The sequence below is a fragment of the Stegodyphus dumicola genome, chromosome 9 (assembly GCF_044657685.1).
Source record: "Stegodyphus dumicola isolate Sdum_Otavi_A_Nest chromosome 9, ASM4465768v1".
In the NCBI taxonomy this organism is placed as follows: domain Eukaryota; kingdom Metazoa; phylum Arthropoda; class Arachnida; order Araneae; family Eresidae; genus Stegodyphus; species Stegodyphus dumicola.
The window spans coordinates 141753089-141773471 of NC_140776.1; the positions used below are offsets into that span (position 1 = coordinate 141753089).

Below are 20383 nucleotides of genomic sequence, written 5' to 3' on the forward strand. Positions count from 1 at the left end.
AGCCTGAAGGGCTATCTGCCTAAGGGGAAAGGAAGGCTTTGTGGAGGGCTTTCTAGGGGAAACTGGCACGTATATACATTACACATGGGAAAAACCGAGAAAACTCCCATGCAGCCAGCCCGTTCGTAGGATTCGAATTTCAAACCAAACCACCAGTGTTCAGTGACTTGACCACTCAGCTGCTGGTGGGCCTGGAAGGCATATGAAGGCTGGATAGGGTTACAGTTACATATATAGGTTAAATACATTTATTCAATTACAATAACAATTACAGTTACACATGGAGCAGACTAAAATGTCACCAAATGATCGCCAAGTTTGGCGACTTTTGGCGATATCTCCTCGATTTGAGAAATGGGTGCTTAAGTATTATCGCAACCAGGTTGGCGCTATTTGTAAGTTTCAGTAAAAAAGTATGAATAGAAAGAAAATGTACATTTATTAATTACAGATAATTTTTAATACAGTTTTTTATATTATTTTGTTTTAAAATATAAAATAGCAATTAAACCCTTCCGGTTTCGAATTTGAATAAGTTGCAGAATTATTTTTTGGCGGAAATCTTTTGGCTATTGCTTTTAGCACTGATTGAAAACCGTATTCGCCATAACCATGTACACGTCGACTTATTTTTACTTAAAAAAAAACACCCCAGAATTGCACAAAAATGGCATTGCGCACATTCTTGACTTTATCCATGTACACTGCTATTTTCTCATAAATTACAAAATTTTGCATGAAAATGCAGGAAAATTTTGTGAATCTCCACATGCTCTTTTTACAAAACTATGTATAACACGTAGGGTTGCCGTAAGTAGGGTCGCCAAATTTGACAATTTATGCGAATTTTGGCCTGGTTGCGATAATAGGTAAGTACCGAGAAATGTTAAATAGACTTGCCTCTTGTAAATTATTTTTCTGGCAGGATATTGTCTCTTTCAAGCATTTTATGTCACATTATACAAAAAATACTACTATTTGACATATGATTTCACTAAAATTAATTACATATATACAAAATTCTTAGCATTATTAAATTACAAACTGAACTTCTTTTTGAATTACCTAACAAAGTATGAACAGTAATTACAAATCTACAGCGTATTATAGTCATATTACCATATACAGTCACCACTATATATTGCAACATCATTTTTTAATCCCACTACAAAATCTGCATATGCAATATATGGAGTAATTCAAAGGCAGCTTATACATATACCTTTTATAAAGGAGAAAATAAATACACATTCATACAATGAAACAAAAGTTTTAACACATGAAGTTTTATTAACTGTGAATACATGGAGAGACTAGTGATATTCATCAACTAAGAACAAATATTTAAGTATTGAGAATTATCTGGTTTGCGGTCATTTGTGGTTTTGCAGCTGAGGATGGTGGTTTGGTAAAACCATAGAAACTAGTCCTGTGAAAATTTTGAAAATATAATGCCGATTTTTGTTGCTTGACTTCTGAATTAGTATTGAGAATTATGTTTAAATTGATTTTATTATTAATTTTCAGACGAAATAAAGGATGAGTAGTAAAGATCAATAAAACTGCTTTCAATTTCAATTCTAAAACCTTATTTATAAACCCTTAGCGTACCAAGTTATTTTCTGCAAATACCTTTAAAACTGTTGCTAATGTTTTACCCAACGTCCTGTAAAATGCCATGAAAACATAGATGGGACTTCTTCAATAGCAAATTGATTAAATGAGAAAAATTAATTAAAGATCTGATGCTTTTGCTGAATGACAACGCTCTAAGAAGCAGCTCTTCCTGAGTGTGCATGGAAGATAATGGAAAGATCTTACATTTCAAGGAGTGGCAACTCTCACTTGCTTTTCTATTATTTATTCGTCCATCAATTTTTTGAAGCACATTCATGTCTACAAATTTTATTTTTCTAATACAGGATTTTAATCGTTAAGTTAAAAAAATATATCACTTTTGAGGTCCAATCATAATAACAAAGGTGAACAAATAATTTGCAAGCATAATATATGACAGAGAAATTTTTAGTTGTAACTGATTGTGGCAAAGAATGTGAGCTATATTTGTCTGAAGGAAGAGATGACTTTATGAAGGAATTCAGGGATTTAAACTGGTTTATGCTGTACATGAGAAAAAACAGTGAAAATGCTATGTAGTCATTCTCAAAATTCGATTCGGACTAAACTAATAGTACCCAGTGATTGTATCCACTTGTCCACAGGTGGGCCATTATGGGAATTGTACCAATTTTCTTTGTTTACAGAAATTTAGTTTTAGAATTGTCACATCACTTGCATTTTTTATTCTTGATCATGCAGTTTACGTAACTACTTGCTTATATGTCTTTGTTGTTAGAAAAAGTTTATCATTAATAATTTAATTATGTTTAGCTCACTGTGAAAATTTTTGGACGTCATTCAACACTCATCTATATGATGACCATCAATTAATTACTGCTTCCTCCATTGTAAAATGGTCTGTCTTTCCCAAATAACTGAGAAAACATGGATTACTTTATACAATATTGAATGCCTTTTTATCCTGCTAATACGAGAAACTTCTTTCTTAGTAAAATATATCAAAAACAAAAATATGCATAAATATGGAAGATTACACAAGATGATTTGGGGTTGGTTTTTCCTCTTAATGAAAGCAGTAAGTACATACATTAATTAAAATCCTTCTCATAGCTCCTCTTTAATTATGGCAACATAAACAAGACTACCTTCCAAGAGTAAGTCTGTAGAGTCATTAGAATTTTTGAGACAGGAGACAAAAAATTAGCAATGCCCTCGCCAGAACTCGAACTTGGACCTCTCGAATACACAGAAAGTGTGCCACCGTGAAACCACTAATGCATGCAGAAAAGAAGAAAAATCCCCCTTTTAAAGGGCAACAAGAGATTACGGGACGCATTCGCCACATCCTGGTGGTAAAGAGTCATCATCCACCACCTTTTAGTCTGGGCACCACTGTATAGTCATTAGGATTTTTGAGATCATGAAATATGAGAAATGCTCTCGCCAGTACTTGAACCTGGATCTCTTGAAAATGCACCGAGTGTGCTACAGTGACACCACGAAGGCATGCAGAAAGGAGGAAGAAAATATCTCATAAGTATGCCTTCAGGAAGGATTTCGTAAAGGAAACTAACTCATATCCCCGTTAAACTTGAGGAAAAACCATGAAAACTGTTATCATTCAGCCCCTTCTCGGGGATTAGAACCCGGCTCAAACTAAGAGTGTTCGGCGACTTAGCCCCTCAACCGCTGAGGGTGTTTATTAGCATTTGTATTAAAAGTCTTTGCAAAATAATTATGTAGATATAGTTATTAGGTAATAACGAATTAATGTATAAATTAAAATCTCAATATAAAGAAAAACTTTCATTCAATTTATCGCTGTCAGCAATGGCATTTGGAGAGGAAATAATTTATTTTCTAATAATAAAATATCTTTTCAACTGCAATATTTTGTGCGCAAAATATCTAACACTTCCATGCACTTATTGTTTCCTTTCTCTTATACTGCATTATTTATAAGAACAAAAGACTTATACTAATAGATTTCTTTCTAAAATAGTTCCAAGATACAGCGAAGAATTTTCTCCGCATGCAGATTATAAAATTTTGTTGCATTTTAATAAATTATTTAAACAAAGCTACTGATATCCAAAAATATTTTGGGATATTCATTTACTTGTTTTAATTTAATTTCCTGAATAGAATACTTTAATTTCTACATTTAAGAGTTTTTTTACATGCAAGTTCATGTTTATAGTAAATAGTCAGTCACACATACAAATTGCAAAATTCAGGCATGCTGAAAACAGCGTTGTCATTTCAAAAAGTTTTATAAAAAAATAAAAAATTCCACTTGAAATTACAAAGGAAAACAAAAAGTTAATTTTGAAATTATATGTCTTTTTCTTGTTGTTGACAAATCAAAAACTGTAACCAATTTTTAATATGAAAATTAAATAGTCAATTATATTATCAAATGACTTATGCATTTTTCATTACATTTCTGAAGTTTTCCTATTTTTACTAAAGATGTGGGGATGTAATCAGTGACTGTGGATTGGCCTTTCATTACTATAAAGTACCCAGAAGGCAAACAGTTGTAAAATGACTTATCTTCATTCAACAAGCTGGCAGAATAATATATACTTGCTGTCTGATAAGGTTTCACTCATAAAGCTCTTCTGCAAAGTGCTACATTCAAACAGATTTCGCATCCTATTAAGAGCTTTATGCAAATGACAGCTGCCTGCAGAAACGCAAGGGGAAGGATGATCTTGCATAGCATCTCAATACATCTTAAGCATTTATCGGAAAATCTTGCCTTAGTGTATACGCGTCTAGATCATTTTTCAAGAAATTTCACTTCCGTGTATATGCGTGTTAAGCATTTTTAGAGCGATCTCTGAAAATGTTTAAAGACATCTTAAGCAGTTAAAGGGTTAATATACACTTACCTGTAACAATACCTCTTGATAAAGTATCACTAAATGATTCCTTACGAGCCGAGTATTTTGTTTCATCTGCTGAAGAATCATATTCTTCCTTCAGAGCAGTAAGGCGATTTAGGAGATCAAGAAATTCCCGCCTTTGAACGGGATCGACGGATGGAGGTAAAATTACTCCAACTGCCGAATCTAAAATTGTTAAAAGTTTAATAATTTAACCACTTCTCTTACAAATTTTTTTTGAAAAAAATTGCAAAAAATCATCACATTTTTTTAACCATGATAAAACAAATCTCACTGATAAATTCTGCTTCGTCCGAGTTTTCTTGGGATAATAATTAACTGCAATATATACGAACCCGGGATTAATTGGACTAATCAGGCAAGCAGTTAATAAGTAATAAAATATATAAACAGTAAAAAAAGAATACAGAATTTAAACCTTATTCTCTTTTTCATTAATGCACTATCAGAAGTTTTGAAAATTTAATAAATAAAAAACTCTTAAGCAGCATGCAAATGATTATTTACTATTATCCACCCACAAAAGAAAGATCCCCAGTGAATGATCCAAAGATGCTATAGTTTCTTTTCCCCTGAGACAAATGTATTTTCTCCTCAAAAGAATTTGTGAAAATGGCCATAATAAACAACTGTATATTAAAAGAAACCACCTAGACATGCTATGTCAGCAACTGCAAGAAGAAAGACCTCCAAATAGTGAATTAAAATATATTTGTCAAGACATTTCATTTATTATTAGACAAAGGTATCCAGTTTAATATGATAGCATAAAAAGCAGTGAAAGATGGGAGAAACAAGTTTTCAACTGGAATAATTACATGAGGGAAATCTGCTCAAAATTCCTGACAAGATATTGAGCCAATAAAATAAGATAACTTGATGATTTTTAATAAAATTATAGACTGGTGAATCCCCTTTTGTAAAATGCATTGTTGCAAAAGTAGAGTTTAGATGATATTTTCATACAATGACTCCTCAGTTCATGTACCAATAGAAATACAAGAATCCTTAAAGACAATATACAAGAACACACAAATGAAGGATCAGTGATTCACAACAGAACAAGGAGTGGGCAGGACACCAGAACTTCAGTGGTTTTACAGGTATAATCTCACCAGACTTGCTGCATTGCTTTGTCTGCATTTCGATGCACAATGGCTAAGGAGGCAGATTTGAAGGTCTTTCAGTCCTCTTCCTGTAATACCAAGCCTCTTAAGACAACTTTTACCTAGATAGTATTTTAACACTTTACCGACCGTTAGCGGTTCAACAGCATACGCACGTCCAACCGGTCGCTGAGCCACAGATTCTTGCTGCCATCACTTTCGTCACCACTATCACTTCCTGAATAACCGTCAGGACAATCTGATAAATCGTTTAAATAAAACTCTCCAGTACCATTTTTTGGTACTTTTCCGTTTCGCCGCTGCAAATCTCGCCAAGCAGACTTTATTGGCGACAACACACAGTATACACATAAAACATGTTAACAAATGTTAATTCTGAGGATTTTTTATTTTGAAGGTATAAACATTTTAATATCGATTAAAATTTTGTAAAAAAGCAATAAATAAAGACAAAAAATTTGTAAAACGAAATTAATTTAAGAATTTACTATGTTTTCATGGTACAGCATCCTGATTCGCCGGTTCATATCAGGTGACTCCAAGTGATCTCATCTCACGTAAACTACGCTACAAAAATCTAATTCTCTCACTAATTTCAAGTTATTCAGTTATTAGTTCATTCTACATTAATTTCAAGTTAAATCTTAATATGGAATAGAAGTTTAAATGCAAGAATCATTTTTATTCGTACGAATAGCCTACTCAGAAATTATGTAAAACCGCAGTGCTTTACTTCGCTAGTGCATTCGCATTAGAATTGATGAATTTAAGAATTTACTTTGCCTTTTCTGTATTTTTGCCTTCGGATGAATGGTGTGATTGCATCCTAATTGGCTTAATTACCACGAATGGCCGTAGGGCATAAAACTAAACTATCTGGTAAAAATTCTATGCAATTTTATACCAGTACTGAAAGAAACAATTAATCTGATAAAAAAATGGCTGCGACTCACTTGGAAAATGAGACGTAAAAGGTCACCAGCAATGATATTCCGTTTGACATCCGTTGTACCATTTTCAGCAACTTTATCACTTGCGCCATCAAAACGGAAAAGTACCCATTTTTTTTCGCTCATATTGAATGGTAAATTTTTAAAAAATGGTGTGAAAATATGGGAGTTTACGAAATAACTCAATTCACAATAATGGATTTAAAGTGAGCAATGTACCTCAATACTACTAATAAAATGCAGATGATATAGCAAATGACAATTGTTTATCGCCACGTGGACCGATTGATAGGCTATTTTTAGGTAACCCTGAGAAAAAAGCGATTAGCAGGCTATCGGTCAGTAGGCGTTGGCGAAAAAAGCCTATTAATTGGCTATTGATCGGTCGGCATTGGCGATCAAAAGCTGATTAATACGCGATTGGTCGGTAAAGTGTTAAGCACCCCCATAACAAACGGACATTATTAAACTAACAAACATGCACATCACAATCAGGATTTTAACTTGGCTCCAATGATGTGACAGCCGGCTTCACTAACCCCATACCAATCAGGGTGGTGGGACTACTAGAACAATTATAAATCCAAAGAACTGAAGAAAACTGGTTTCTGCCACTTAATGGTTAACTGCAAATATAACTTTGCAGATCCTAAGACTGGTGCTCATACTCAGAATATAGAATTCTTATTAGGGACCAGTGAAATGGTGGTACATAAAGCAGAGGGATATGGCTTATTATTGGAAGAGTTACTAACCCAGCTCTTATTTAGGCATTATACTGTACGGTACAATGTGTTTGACACATAATTAGCTAAAATTGCTAAACTGTGACACCAGAAAATGTTTGTAAAAATGAATTTTGGTATATGTTAACACATTCACTGCCACCAGCAGGCTGGCATGTTAGCATGGAGATATTTTGCATGCCAGTGACACTCTGAGACATCGGTCGACTATCATAATTGTATTCTTATTTTTAGTGTAGCACTGATAGTTAAATGAAGAGGTTGTTTTGGCAATTCAGAAAGCATTATTATTTTATTTTTACCACCTGTTGCTTTTGTGCTTGAATTTTTATATGTGCATTTTTAAAAATGGCACATACAAGTATGACAGGACTTTCAAAACCCAAGAAATAGAAAGCAAATAAAACTGATTAATGCTGAAATATTAAAACCATTAGAAAAAACTGACCTTTCTGATTATGAGAGCATAAATGATGTAGACTGGTTACTAAATTATGAAAAGGCAATACTGTAGAAAGATACTGTCAGGGAGAAATGGAATCAGAAAATGGAATGATAAATGTGATGTGTGTTACATTTCAATGGAGTACAAAAAAGAAATAGCACAGATTTAAAATAAAAGAAATGAAATAAAGCAGAAGCCTTTGCTAATAATCAACTACAGTACAAAGTCTGTAATCTGGACTTCATTATCCAGAATGATCTATAATCCGGACCTCAAAGCCACAAACTTTTTTTTTGTATGCTTTACGCATGCGCGTTTAATGTTTACGCACGTGCGTTTAGCACAAAAAATGAAACAACTTACATTGAAAGAAATGTTTAATAAAGAAAACAAATAAATATTAAGCTTTTTTTTTTTTTTTTTTTTTTTTTTGTAAATTTTGATACCCTTTAGATCATAATTGCTCTTTATTTCGTAAATTTCGGTTTCATATTTTTAATTGTATAATTTCTGCATGCCGTCTTATCAGATTTAAATTGATCTACAATCCAGAAAAACCCCTAATCCAGAATTGTCGAAGTCCCGACGAGCCCGGATTACGGAGGCAATAGCAAATGTTTCATATTACCTCTTGGAGAGGAAAACACTATGCTGGTATAAAAACTTGTTCTTTCATGTTATTGAAGTAACTGCAATCTATTCACATGCCCTCTAAAATAAATATTCTAGAAGTAAAATGTCACTTTATGACTACTGATTAAACGTTATAAAATCTCTTTTGCCATCAACGAAGGAAGAAAAGCAGACTTCAAAGGAATCTCATACATACTGCTGAGAAAAGAGAATTTGCAGCTGGCAAAAGAAATATATGACAAAAATGAAACCCTGTTCTAATCGAAGCGAATGCAGGGACACCATAAAAGGAACGGACACAAATGCATGGACACCACATATGAGTATCATGACTGCCCAGACAAACCAGAATATTGTTTGAATTGTTGTGAAATATACCATAAGTGATAATTTAGTAATGCAATACTGTTTTCTACACATGAGACATTTTATTTGCAAAGTTTATAATTTGTGTACTCTTTTCATGCTTTTCTACTATACTAATTATGTATTATATACATTTTGTAGTGTTTAATAAGCTTTAGAATTGATCATTCAACATGTAGGTTATATGCATACATTTTATGCTTTTTATTTTGTTTCAGATTTTGAAATAGTAGGAATAATTCAACAACGTCAATATCTATATTTTGTGCTTTAAAACGATTTCCAATACTTCTTCATAAATGTAATTCATAATGTTTTTAAAACATTGCCTAATTCATCAATGTTATTTATTGCATCAATAAAATAAAGCATCATCATCATCATTATCCACATCACGGGTATTCCCAGTTAACTTTACAGTTTGAAAATTTTCACTATAGTGCATGCATGCAAAGAGCCATGTTCCCTCAATGTGTTATAACAGGCTTCAACGACACAGCTTAGGAGCTTGGGTTTTAAAACACTGTATACGATATAGTATTTTAAGAACATTTTCTTTATATCAGATACAAGCTTGTTAATATCAGCGTAATATGCATGGATTTCTTCAGCAAGATGATGCAATGCATGGGCAAGACAATTCACATGCACTATCATGAGATAAAATCCCTTTACTGATTTTCTTACTTTAACCAAGTATGGCACAGTATGACTTATAGTAACATGCCATTACATTGTACACCACTTGGCCATAAAATGTTCAGTGGGTTTTTTTTTTTTTTCAAACAATTGGCAAACTGCAGAGTGGTTTACTATTTTCAGTTCATCATTAAGTAAAAATATCTTGCCAGCTAAATCTGGATAATGAATACCTATTTAACATATTGCACACATAATGGGCAGCATCATCATTCATTTTATCAATTGAAACTAATTATTTTTTCCCCTTTAATAGTTTTCTAATTTTCTTCAGTGTGTAAGAAACAATCACCTACATATTTTTTTTTTTTTTTTTTTTTTTTTTTGCACAATAGATTCGTCAAGTATCATTTGGCCTTGCATATTTTTCTAATAAGTGGCAAAATGTAGTATTATTCAGTTTTTCTAAAGGAATGTTTACAGACATAAAAGCTTCATGTAATTCTTTATAAAACAGTTTCTTTGATAATAATATTAAAGAACTTTGCACAAGCAAACACTGAGATGCTTGGCTTTTTTCTTCACAAGTTTAGGTGGTCGTTCATGCTTATCTCACTCCATTCTGTTGCATAATGGTAATATTAATATATATATATATATTTCTGCTGCAACTTTGTTTTGCACAGTTTACAAAATCAAGTAATTCCATTTGTCATTTTCTCCATACTCAGCAACAGTCATACAGATTACCTAATCATCTTTATGTGGCCAGGACATGCCTGCCTAGTAAAAATGAGTTAACAGGCACTGAGACACTGTTATTTCAAGGGTAACTTTATTTTTCAGTTTGATAACTAGAATATAATCCCAAATGCTCTAAAATGGCCTAAAAAGCCCAAAAATGCTTTAAAAGAGGAAAATACTCAAAATATGAAAAAAAAAAAAAATAAAAGGATGCATCAAAATCCAGACCTTGATAATCTAAACTGAAGTTTAGATAATGAATACATACAGCTGTAACTAATATTAAAAAACACAATATATTCTTATGATGGGGTTTATACAATACTTAATGATTTAAGATGCAATTTCGATGCATTATTGCTCACACTAGCTGTGTTCTTAGCTAATGTTGCCATAAAATCTACCTGGATTTTTTGCGACCCAAATGATATGAAAAGCTTCATGAAAAGAGATTATGCCAAATTTGCAAAATTTTCTGATGTTCTATTCTGGTCTTCTGACCAGAATATAACAAAATAAGAATTTATTTCATAAAGAATATTTATTATTGATTATTTCAAACAAAACAAAATTGGTTAGAGTAGACTTTAAGGTACCCCTTGTGTTATGGCGAAGTTGTTGTTTCATTTATGGTAGCCTGAGTAGTTGAATGTTATGGAAACCCTATTGTGACAAAATTGGGGGCATGATTCTGGGAAATTTTGAATCATGGGATGTTTTGTAATCGCTTTTGAGGTGTATGTTGTTTTATTATTAGACGGTAGAATGGCTGAATGTAGTAAGATTAATTTGAAGTTTCTGTACGATTTGGAACAAAAGGAGAAAAGAGCGTTAATTGACTGGTATGTAAATGAAGGTTTACTTAATAGCCATTATAAGTGTCTTGTATGTAGGAAGGATATGCTTCCAGTCGAGCGTAAAAACCGTTTAGATGGATTTGTAGGAAGAAAGGTTTGGATGTGGTGACGCGGATATACGGATTCAAGTTCAGATAATTTTAGGAAGTTTTTAGATGCTGTTAAGGAATTTTGTGTGCCACAGACTAAAGACAAAGGAACTTCTAAATAGGGTAAGTGGATATTTGCTTTTTGTAGTGCTTAAATGTATAACACGTTTTTCCTTTTTTATTTTATTTTATTGTTTGGCTTAAAATGTAGTTTATTGAGATGATGTATTTTTTGTTTGCCTGTATTGTAGAATTGGGTGCTCCTTTGACCTTTTAAGTGAAAATATATCGATGTGTACATGGACAAAGTGAAGGGAGTGCGCAATGCCATTTTTGTGCAATTCGGGGATTTTTTTTAAGTGAAAATAGGTTGATGTGTACATGGATACCGAGTTTGTGCAATCTTTGTCTTGTTTTTAGCTTTGTGTAGCGGCGACAAAAATCGCCGTTATGCAAGCTAATAATAATAAGCCAAAGAATTGCACAAACTCGGTATCCATGTACTGCCAAAAATCACCAAGGGGTACCCTAAAATATACTTTTACCACAAAATTAAGTCTTGCAGACCTAATGCAAATCATCATGTAAACAAAGTCTGAGATTCAGACTCACGGGTACTTCAGCAATTCCAGATTCTTCAAAATATTAGATCATCAGTTTAATCTAGTAAGATAACACATAGAAATTAGAAAATTGATATAGTGATTTATGAAATAATGAAGCATTTATGCCATTAACCTTTTTGCGATGGTCATCTTTGTTTAAGACGCTCGTGCGGGACGGAAGGGAATCGAAGGCAGTCACCGTACAGGACGGAGGTTTTGCATAGCTAAACCTAATTTTATAAAAAAAAGATCAGAAAACAAAAGTTTCGCCTCTAGCATCATAATTTTTTGAATTCTTTTAGATTATTACTTGAGCTCTTATATATGTTAAAATTAGCACTTAATAACCTTTTTTTCTGTATTTTACATGAAAATATACTTAAAAAATTGCTTGTCTTGTAAAATAATTTTCAGAAGCACTATTCAAATTATTCCACAGTTTTAATTGATAAAATCCATCAATAAAGTTTTAAATTAATAAAATAACACAAAGACTATTTACAGTAAGAAGTAACAAAATTTAAAATGAAGACTGTGGTAAATCACAATGTACGGAGAAGTATCACTTTCTAACTCTTAGAAAAAGTATCACTTTCTAACTCTTTAGAAAATGAATCATCACTCTCATCTGCGTTAATAAATGGTTCATTGACCATACGAGGGTATTCTTCCTATGGTAAATAGCGCCTTTTCACTATAATAGACTGGAAGTGAGGCTTACCGAAATAAAAAGAGCAGAAATGGAAATATATCTGAAGGGCAATGCAAAACGTAACAGTACTCCACATACTAACCCTAAAAGAACATATATAGTAAAGGAAAAAATAGAATAAAAAAAGGAATTGGATATAAATCAGACACACAAATGTTTTCTTTAGCATGCAGCGATTTAAAGAGCTCACCTCTGTTTACGTTTTCCCTCCACCCTCGCAAAAGCTGATGAGTAAAATACCAAAGTCAAGCAGAATATATCAAACTCAAGGTCAGGAACTGAAAACTGTGTTCATTTCAAAAGTAATGGACATAGGATGCCATCTAGTGGCTTTCAGAAAAACGTTCCAGCTTAAAATGCGCATACGCATCACACGTCCTCTGAATGCAACCTCTAGCAATGCGTGGCTGGGACGCCCAGTTATAAGAGATGTTCTTAGGGAATGCGTATATGGGACGCCCGTCCTGAAAGTGTTAAGGGAATCCAAATTTACCAAAAAAGAAAAAAAAAGAGATTTCGGTAATTAAGGCACAATAACATGCCGAGCAAATACTAATTCAGAAGTCAAACAACAAAAATCAGCGTTATATTTTCAAATTTTCACAGGACTAGTTTCGATGGTGGTTCGGTAAAACCATCGAAACTAGTCTTGTGAAAATTTGAAAATATAATGCTCATATTTGTTGTTTGACTTCTGAATTAGTAACTCAGTATTTGTTTGTTTGCTTTATTTCTTTCAACATGTTTAAGCTGCTTCATTTTCTAGGACTAATATTTTCTCTTTAGTTCTATAGATAGTCATAATTTCTTGTTAAGTCCCATTGCTCAAGTTCTGTAATTGCAGTGTCGAGAATTCCAACTAAATTATCTAGTGACATTTTTTTTTTCATTCTCAACAACCTCTCTGTCACTTTCTTCACTAATTATAGCAACATTTACTGGATTTAGAACCATATTACAGATTTCTCTATCCATTAGTTGAAGGAAGACCCGAGCATCAGAATCTCAATGCAAAACTTCCGTTACCACCTTAAAGTATTACCCTTCTCCATATTTCTCTACAAATTCCATTACTTGGAAAATTTCAATTTTTGTTTCTATCTGAAAACCTTTAAACTCCCAACTATTATCATAAAGCTTAGTTAGCTTTACACTGTTGGTGATGTAACATGAGACTGGCGGCTAAATACATGTCAGTCCATTAAATTTTATCTTCCTTATATAGCAAGGTGACAAAATACATATGCCTATTTTCTGCACATTTTTTTAACCCTGGATAAATAATTTCATACAGATATTTAAGGCTTATTCAGGATTGACACTAGATATTTTGCGGTCCGGCGCAGAGGCCTAAATTCTGTTGCCAAGTGCCTCGCTAAATTCTAATTTTGCAACCCCTAAATTTTGCATCCTAAATTGTAAAGATTTTGCTATCCCTTAATTTTATTGTTTGATGCTTATTTAAATTCCAAAAATTTTACCTTCACTAAATTCTGCCACCTGGTGTAGCTACACCAGATCTGGTGCCATTCCTGGGCTTATATTAATAACAAATCAGCTATTATTAATTCAAACAGCACTAAATATAATCTTCTGGCCTATAAGTATCATTTAAAAATCTATTTTTTGATCATGAATTGAAATTTCTCCTCCTCAACATAAATTTTTAATAACAAATCTGAGTAACTTTTCAGAATGTTATGACAATACGCAATTTGTCTATATGTTATGTACCATATTTAGTAACATTTTTCTTCTCTTTGCATACTTTACCCCCTAGTTCTTTTCAGCATCTGATTTAGAAATCTGTGATTTATGGGAACAATGTAAAATGTGTGCACAAATAGAAAGTATTTTATGCAATTAAAAATATTATTGAAATTAACAAGTTCTTTGAAATACCTTATATAATAATATTAGTATGTCTTGTCATGTGCTTTTTTTATTTATCATTAAAGCTGCTTTTTCAGATACAGTAAACACTACATATTTTTCTCCTTGATTTTCAAGAGGTAAAATTGGTAGGAAAAAAGGGAGATCTGTAAATAAATATACATATACCAGGTGATCAAAAAGTCAGTATAAATTTGAAAACATGATAAATCACGGAATAATGTAGACAGAGAGGTAAAAAGTGACACACATACTTAGAATGACATGGGGTTTTATTAGAATAAAAAAAAATGTTTCGGTATGGGTTGGATGTACCACATCTACTGTTATCGGGCCTTTTTCCTTCGAGGAAATGTGTGATTCTGGTTTTGTAACTGCTACCGTGACGGGTGAGAGGTACGCCGATATGTTACAGAATGGTATCGTCCCCAGCCTGGCTGATAAACACCTGCTGGAACGTACGATTTTTATACAGGATGGCACTCCACCCCATATTGCTAGACGCGTGAAAGATCTCTTGCACGCGTCATTTGGTGATGATCGTGTGCTCAGCCGCCACTTTCATCATGCTTGGCCTCCTAAGTCCCCAGACCTCAGTCCGTGCGATTATTGGCTTTGGGGTTACCTGAAGTTGCAAGTGTATCGTGATCAACCAACATCCCTAGGGATGCTGAAAGACAACATCCGACCCCAATGCCTCACCATAACTCCGGACATGCTTTACAGTGCTGTTCACAACATTATTCATCGACTACAGCTATTGTTGAGAAATGATGGTGAACATATTGAGCATTTCCTGTAAAGAACATCATCTTTGCTTTATCTTCATTTGTTACGCTAATTATTGCTTTTCTAATAAAACCCCATGTCATTCTAAGTATGTGTGTCAATTTTTACCTCTCTATCTACATTATTCCGTGATTTATTAAGTTTTCAAATTTATACTGACTTTTTGATCACCCGGTATATTAAATATTCACCCCATATATCTTGCATATATATCCATATACATACCAGGGGATCCAAAAATAACAGGAATTTCATGAGTTTTTTTTAAATTTTTGAATACAATTTTAATCACTTTCAAAGTACTCTCCATTGGTACTAATGCACTTGGCCAATTGTTTATTCTACTGCTGGAAGGACATTGCAAATTTAGTCTCTTTGATACCTGATTTGGTCTCATTGTGATGTTGTGTTTGACTTTGTTGACAACAACAAAACATTTGCCTTTCAAGTCCCTTTTCAAAAAGTCTGTGGGAGCCAAATCTGGCAAATAGGGCCCATGGGCAGTTGTCTGTGTTGAGGCCAAAAACCAATGAACACTGAGAGCCATGTGTGCGGGAGCACTGTAACGAAGCAGGAAAAGTGCTGGAATTCCACAAGGCCTGATGTTTTCAAGCCAAACTGCTGCATGGCCATTTCAACACCTCTAAAAGGAACTGTTCGTTGACAGTCTGGCTTTGAAGGATGAATTCTGAGTATATGATCCTTTCAATATATATATATAAAGATCAGCTAAAAATTCGATTTAACTTGACAGACATTTTCTGGATGAGGCGAGTCTGGTGATTTCCTTTGACTTGAAATTGTCCACAATTTGGGGAATTAGTAATGAAAATTGGAAAATAGTGTTCCCGATTTTCAGAAATAAATTCATTTTTAAAGATGCCATATTTACAAGAATATAACATCTGTGTTGGTGTAAATTGCAGTTTATGGTCATGTTTGTATATGAACAGTTCAGTAACAAAGATTCTCTTGATTTTTAACATCGATGATGTTATGATGCCTGTGTCAGACATCTTAGATTTACCTACATATTAGGAGATCAGTGTTAGAGAAGAAAAGATGCATGCTTGGATGGATGTATGACAATTCTATTCCCACCACACTCTCTCAAAGTGACAATGAAATTATTAGATACATACTAGGAAAAGAGAACAATGATAAAGAAAAAGGGATGAAGAAAGAACATAAAATAAGAAAATTACATGGAAGGAAGTTATTAAATTAAAGACTCTCAGTTTCTGAGAGTCTTTCTGATGTTCATTTAGGTCCATACATGATCTTATTTCATTACAGCGACAATCTTGTAAGCAGGCAGACATTTTAAATTATATGCCATCATACTAATATATTTACCTTTTGCATAATAACGAATACAGTAATTTAAAAATGTTTAATTTCATTTTTCTGAAACATAAAATCATGTTATGTGTTTTAATTTTCAATAATTTGCATGATTTTTAAATTTCTTATTTAATTGTGGCTGATAGATCAAAAGCACTACTGAAGGACTTTGCATGCTATTCCTACAAATGGCATCACAAAACATGAGGAAGATGTTCTAGAAATACATATTCAATTATCCTGAAAAATCTCTTATCTGAAATCAGCATGTGGCTTCTTTGCTATCACTAAGAGGGATTCTACTGTATACTAAAAAATAATAATAATAATAAATACAGAACACATACCTCGTCCAGCACCAATATTTGGAAAGATTAAGGCACCATATCCACTTTCAAAAGCAGGTGACTGTCCAGGTACCAAAGGATAAGTCCAACCTCCAATCTGAAGCCAAGCAGGAGGTCGACTGGTGTCACCATTTGAAATAGCATCATGGTCAACAAACTGATAAATAGTCAATGCTGTCTGAGATGAACTAGCTGTAACTGATCCATCATATGACACAAAAAACAGCTGAACATCATTAGGTATAGAAAAAAGTTCAACAACTTCAGTACTCTTCCTCTGACTACCATTGGTGGCTGGTGGCTGTTTCATTTCAGAAGTAAGAGGGTAAGAAGAACGTCTTGTTTCTGAAATTTTCCTGCTAGCTAAAGGATCATCAGGAAGCAACTCATGTTCACAAGCTTCATCATAACTAGGAGGCATTTCAAAGGGTTCAGGTGGTGTGTATGGTGGACTGACACAATAGTTTGTTTTTGTTAGCTCTTGAAGTTGGCTTTTGATCATCTGAGAAGTTTTTCGCATTTTTTGTTGCAACTTAAGTGCATTATCCCATTTTGGACCAATGCAATAAGGCCGATCACATCGAACATTTAGAGCTTTATCTATTTTTTCAAGTCCTTTGTTATACATGTCTTTTGCAAGATCAATTTGCTTTTGTTCTTGATAAGAAAGGCCTTGTGATACATAAAGGTATGCTTCGTCATGGTTAACTCTAATTATTTCTAACTGTTCTAAAGCTTCTCCTGATGTGTTGTTGGCAGATATATCCAACGCCATTAAAACCTGAAACATAAATATTATTAAATGCTTTTAATACAATTTAATATAATTATTTTATTAACCCTCTGAGCGGCACAGGATTTTAGATCCTGTCATGAAGACCTGTATTTAAACAGCATTTATTAATTGAATTTGTATAAGTACTTATTTTAGTCTGTATTTTCATAAACTTACACTCACTAAGATGATTATTTACATTAAAGAAAGTAAGAAATTAAAATATCTTTAATAATAAGCTAATATATGCCAAGTAGCAAAACTTCTGATGACCGGAAAAAGCCGGCCATAACACTCAGAGGGTTAAACAAGAATACAAAATTACACTTTTGTAAAAGAATTTTTGGTAATACTTTATAACCTTCTGTAGCTTCACAAAAAAGTCCCCAACTTGTTGGCAACTTCATAAACTGGCAAAAATTGCTTGTTTGCTAACTTTACTAAGTTGTTGTTCCACTCATGAATAATTACAAAAAAGAAGCATTTTGTATAAAAAAAAAAGGAAAATTCGAAAAAAATAGCATAGGCAATATTTACACTTTTACAGCCAGTAGATGATGTTCAGCAAATAATAAATGAATATGAAGTGTGTAAATCCATATGCATTCAGTTATAAGCATAGCATATATAGGCAAGGATTGACTATTGTCATGAATAAAAAATGACAAAAATGCAGTAGTTTTACCATACATTGAAAGCGGGAGATTCAGATAATCAGAATTATGTAATAGCTAATAAGATTTCTGCTTAACAGCATCAGAAAGTATAAGTATACAATTTAAGAACAGATGAACACTTGAAAAATACTTCAACTTCAAAATAGGCAATTTTACAGTGTTCTCCTTTGTTAAAGAAGTCACTATACTCAGTCATCAAAATTGGCGGCTCTAGTGTAGAATCTAGGCTCTAGTAGGTGCCCCTTCGATTAGCGACAATTTTATCTGCTATGCGCAAATTTTAAATTTCACCAAAGGCTCATGCAGTGGTCTCTTTAACAAATAGCAAAATACCTGACACATTAAGATCTCTTCAAACAATTTTGGTACTTTTCTGTTTTGCCAGCAAAAACGATAATAAAGTCGCCAACAATGGTACATCTGATGCCAAACGGAATATCTACGCTGGTAACCTTTTACGCCTCATTTTCAAAACAAGCCGCAGCCATTTCTTATTAGACTGATTGTTTCTTTCAATACTGGCATACAATTACATAGAATTTTTACAAGATAGTTAAATTTTATGCCCTAAGACCATTCACGATAATTAAGTCAATTAGAGTGCAATCACACCGCTCACCCATAAAGAAATGGCAAAATCAAGGGTTAAATTCATCCATTCTAATGAGAATGCACTAGCGAAGTAAAGCACTGAGGTTTTACATAATTTCTGAGTAAGCTATTCGTACGAATTGAAATAATTCTTGCATTTAAACTTGTATTCCAAATGAAGATTTAACTTGAAAATAATGTAGATAATTGCTAAGAGAATTAGATTTTTGTAGCATAGTTTATGTGATATGAGATCACTTGGAGTCATGTTATACGTATATGCGAATTAGGATGTTGAACCATGAAAGCATAGTAAATTCTTAAATTAATGTATTTTTACAAATTTAGTGTCTTTATTTATTGCCTTTTTACAAAATTTTAAACGATATTAAAATGTTTATGCCTTCAAAATAAAAATTTCTTAGAACTAACGTTTGTTAACATTTTTAATGTGTATACTGTATGTTGCTTGACGAGATTTGCGCTGGCAGAATGGAAAAGTGCGCAATTTTTAAATATTTTATTCATTTACCTCAAAATTCACTGATCATTCATACCGATCTTATAATTTTGCACTCAGTTCTCTATTCTTTTGCATAGTGTTATTTTCATCTTGTATAAAATAGATATGAGGCAGTTGGCTTTCATTTCTAATTGTATTCAAACTTACAAACTTAGAAAGTTCTCTACAAATGTATCTTTCACATTAGGTAGACAACCCTAGCATTCTGTCATAAACTAAAAAATTCAATCACTTTAGTAATAGAGAGCTTCTTAAATTTTACATTTAAAAAAGTCTTTTATGCCAAAAAAAAAAAAAAAAAAAAAAAAAATCAAAGAGGCTAGTTTAAAAAAGTGGTCTCATGACATGGGGGTCATACATCAGTTCCGATATTTGTACACATAAAGAATTGGCAGAATAAGAAAGGAACTTAGCAATAAAGTGCTTTATAATTAGCAAAATCAAACCGTAACAAAATTTCCAGTTAAATTCATCAATAAACAAATATTTTGGTAACAACAAATCTAACATTCTGAAAGAAATATAACATAAGAGAAAGAATTTAACCAATTATCTTAGCAATTAAAACAAAATTTAAAATATTGTTTTCAAATGTCTGAGACTTTGGAAATTATTGATTTTAGTTGACATATATTTCAACATAAAATTAATAAAATGTATTGTATACGACTTTATGGTAAATTTATCAGTATTTATTATTTTAGATCTGAGGAGTGATAATTTTATGCTAACAAACCAATTTCGATGTACATTATTCATAACCAAAAAAATATATAAAATTTACCTTTTTATAATACCATCTAAATATTTGACTGGCATATAAAACAACACAGTAAGGCATCATCAAACAATTTAAAGTTTTATCATAACGAGAAATTCAGTTTGAATCTATACTCACTTTACTAAATGCGTCTTTTACGAAAACAGGAACCAGGAAAAATCAGGCATAATATATGACAAGAAATCAATTTCCAGCTACTTCTACGGTGTTATTACGGTAGTCACACTTCAACTTTTTTTTTAAAGAAAAACGCGTCA

General features: G+C 32.7%; 1 protein-coding gene across 2 annotated transcripts in view; it reads right to left on the reverse strand.

The window, feature by feature from the left end:
• The window catches only part of spartin, a 32430-nt gene extending 12053 nt beyond the window's left edge, over positions 1 to 20377 (reverse strand). Inside the window, exons 1-3 of one of the 2 annotated variants that reach the window (XM_035359406.2) lie at positions 20244 to 20377; positions 16780 to 17560; positions 4479 to 4658 (exon numbers count right to left, since the gene is read on the reverse strand). In XM_035359406.2, coding sequence (XP_035215297.1) covers positions 4479 to 4658; positions 16780 to 17554 — 955 coding nt within the window. In that variant the 5' untranslated portion in view covers positions 17555 to 17560; positions 20244 to 20377. Of the gene's footprint in view, positions 1 to 4478; positions 4659 to 16779; positions 17561 to 20129 lie in introns of both variants that reach the window. The other variant, XM_035359405.2, reaches the window with a different exon arrangement.
• Positions 20378 to 20383: the final 6 nt, after the last annotated feature.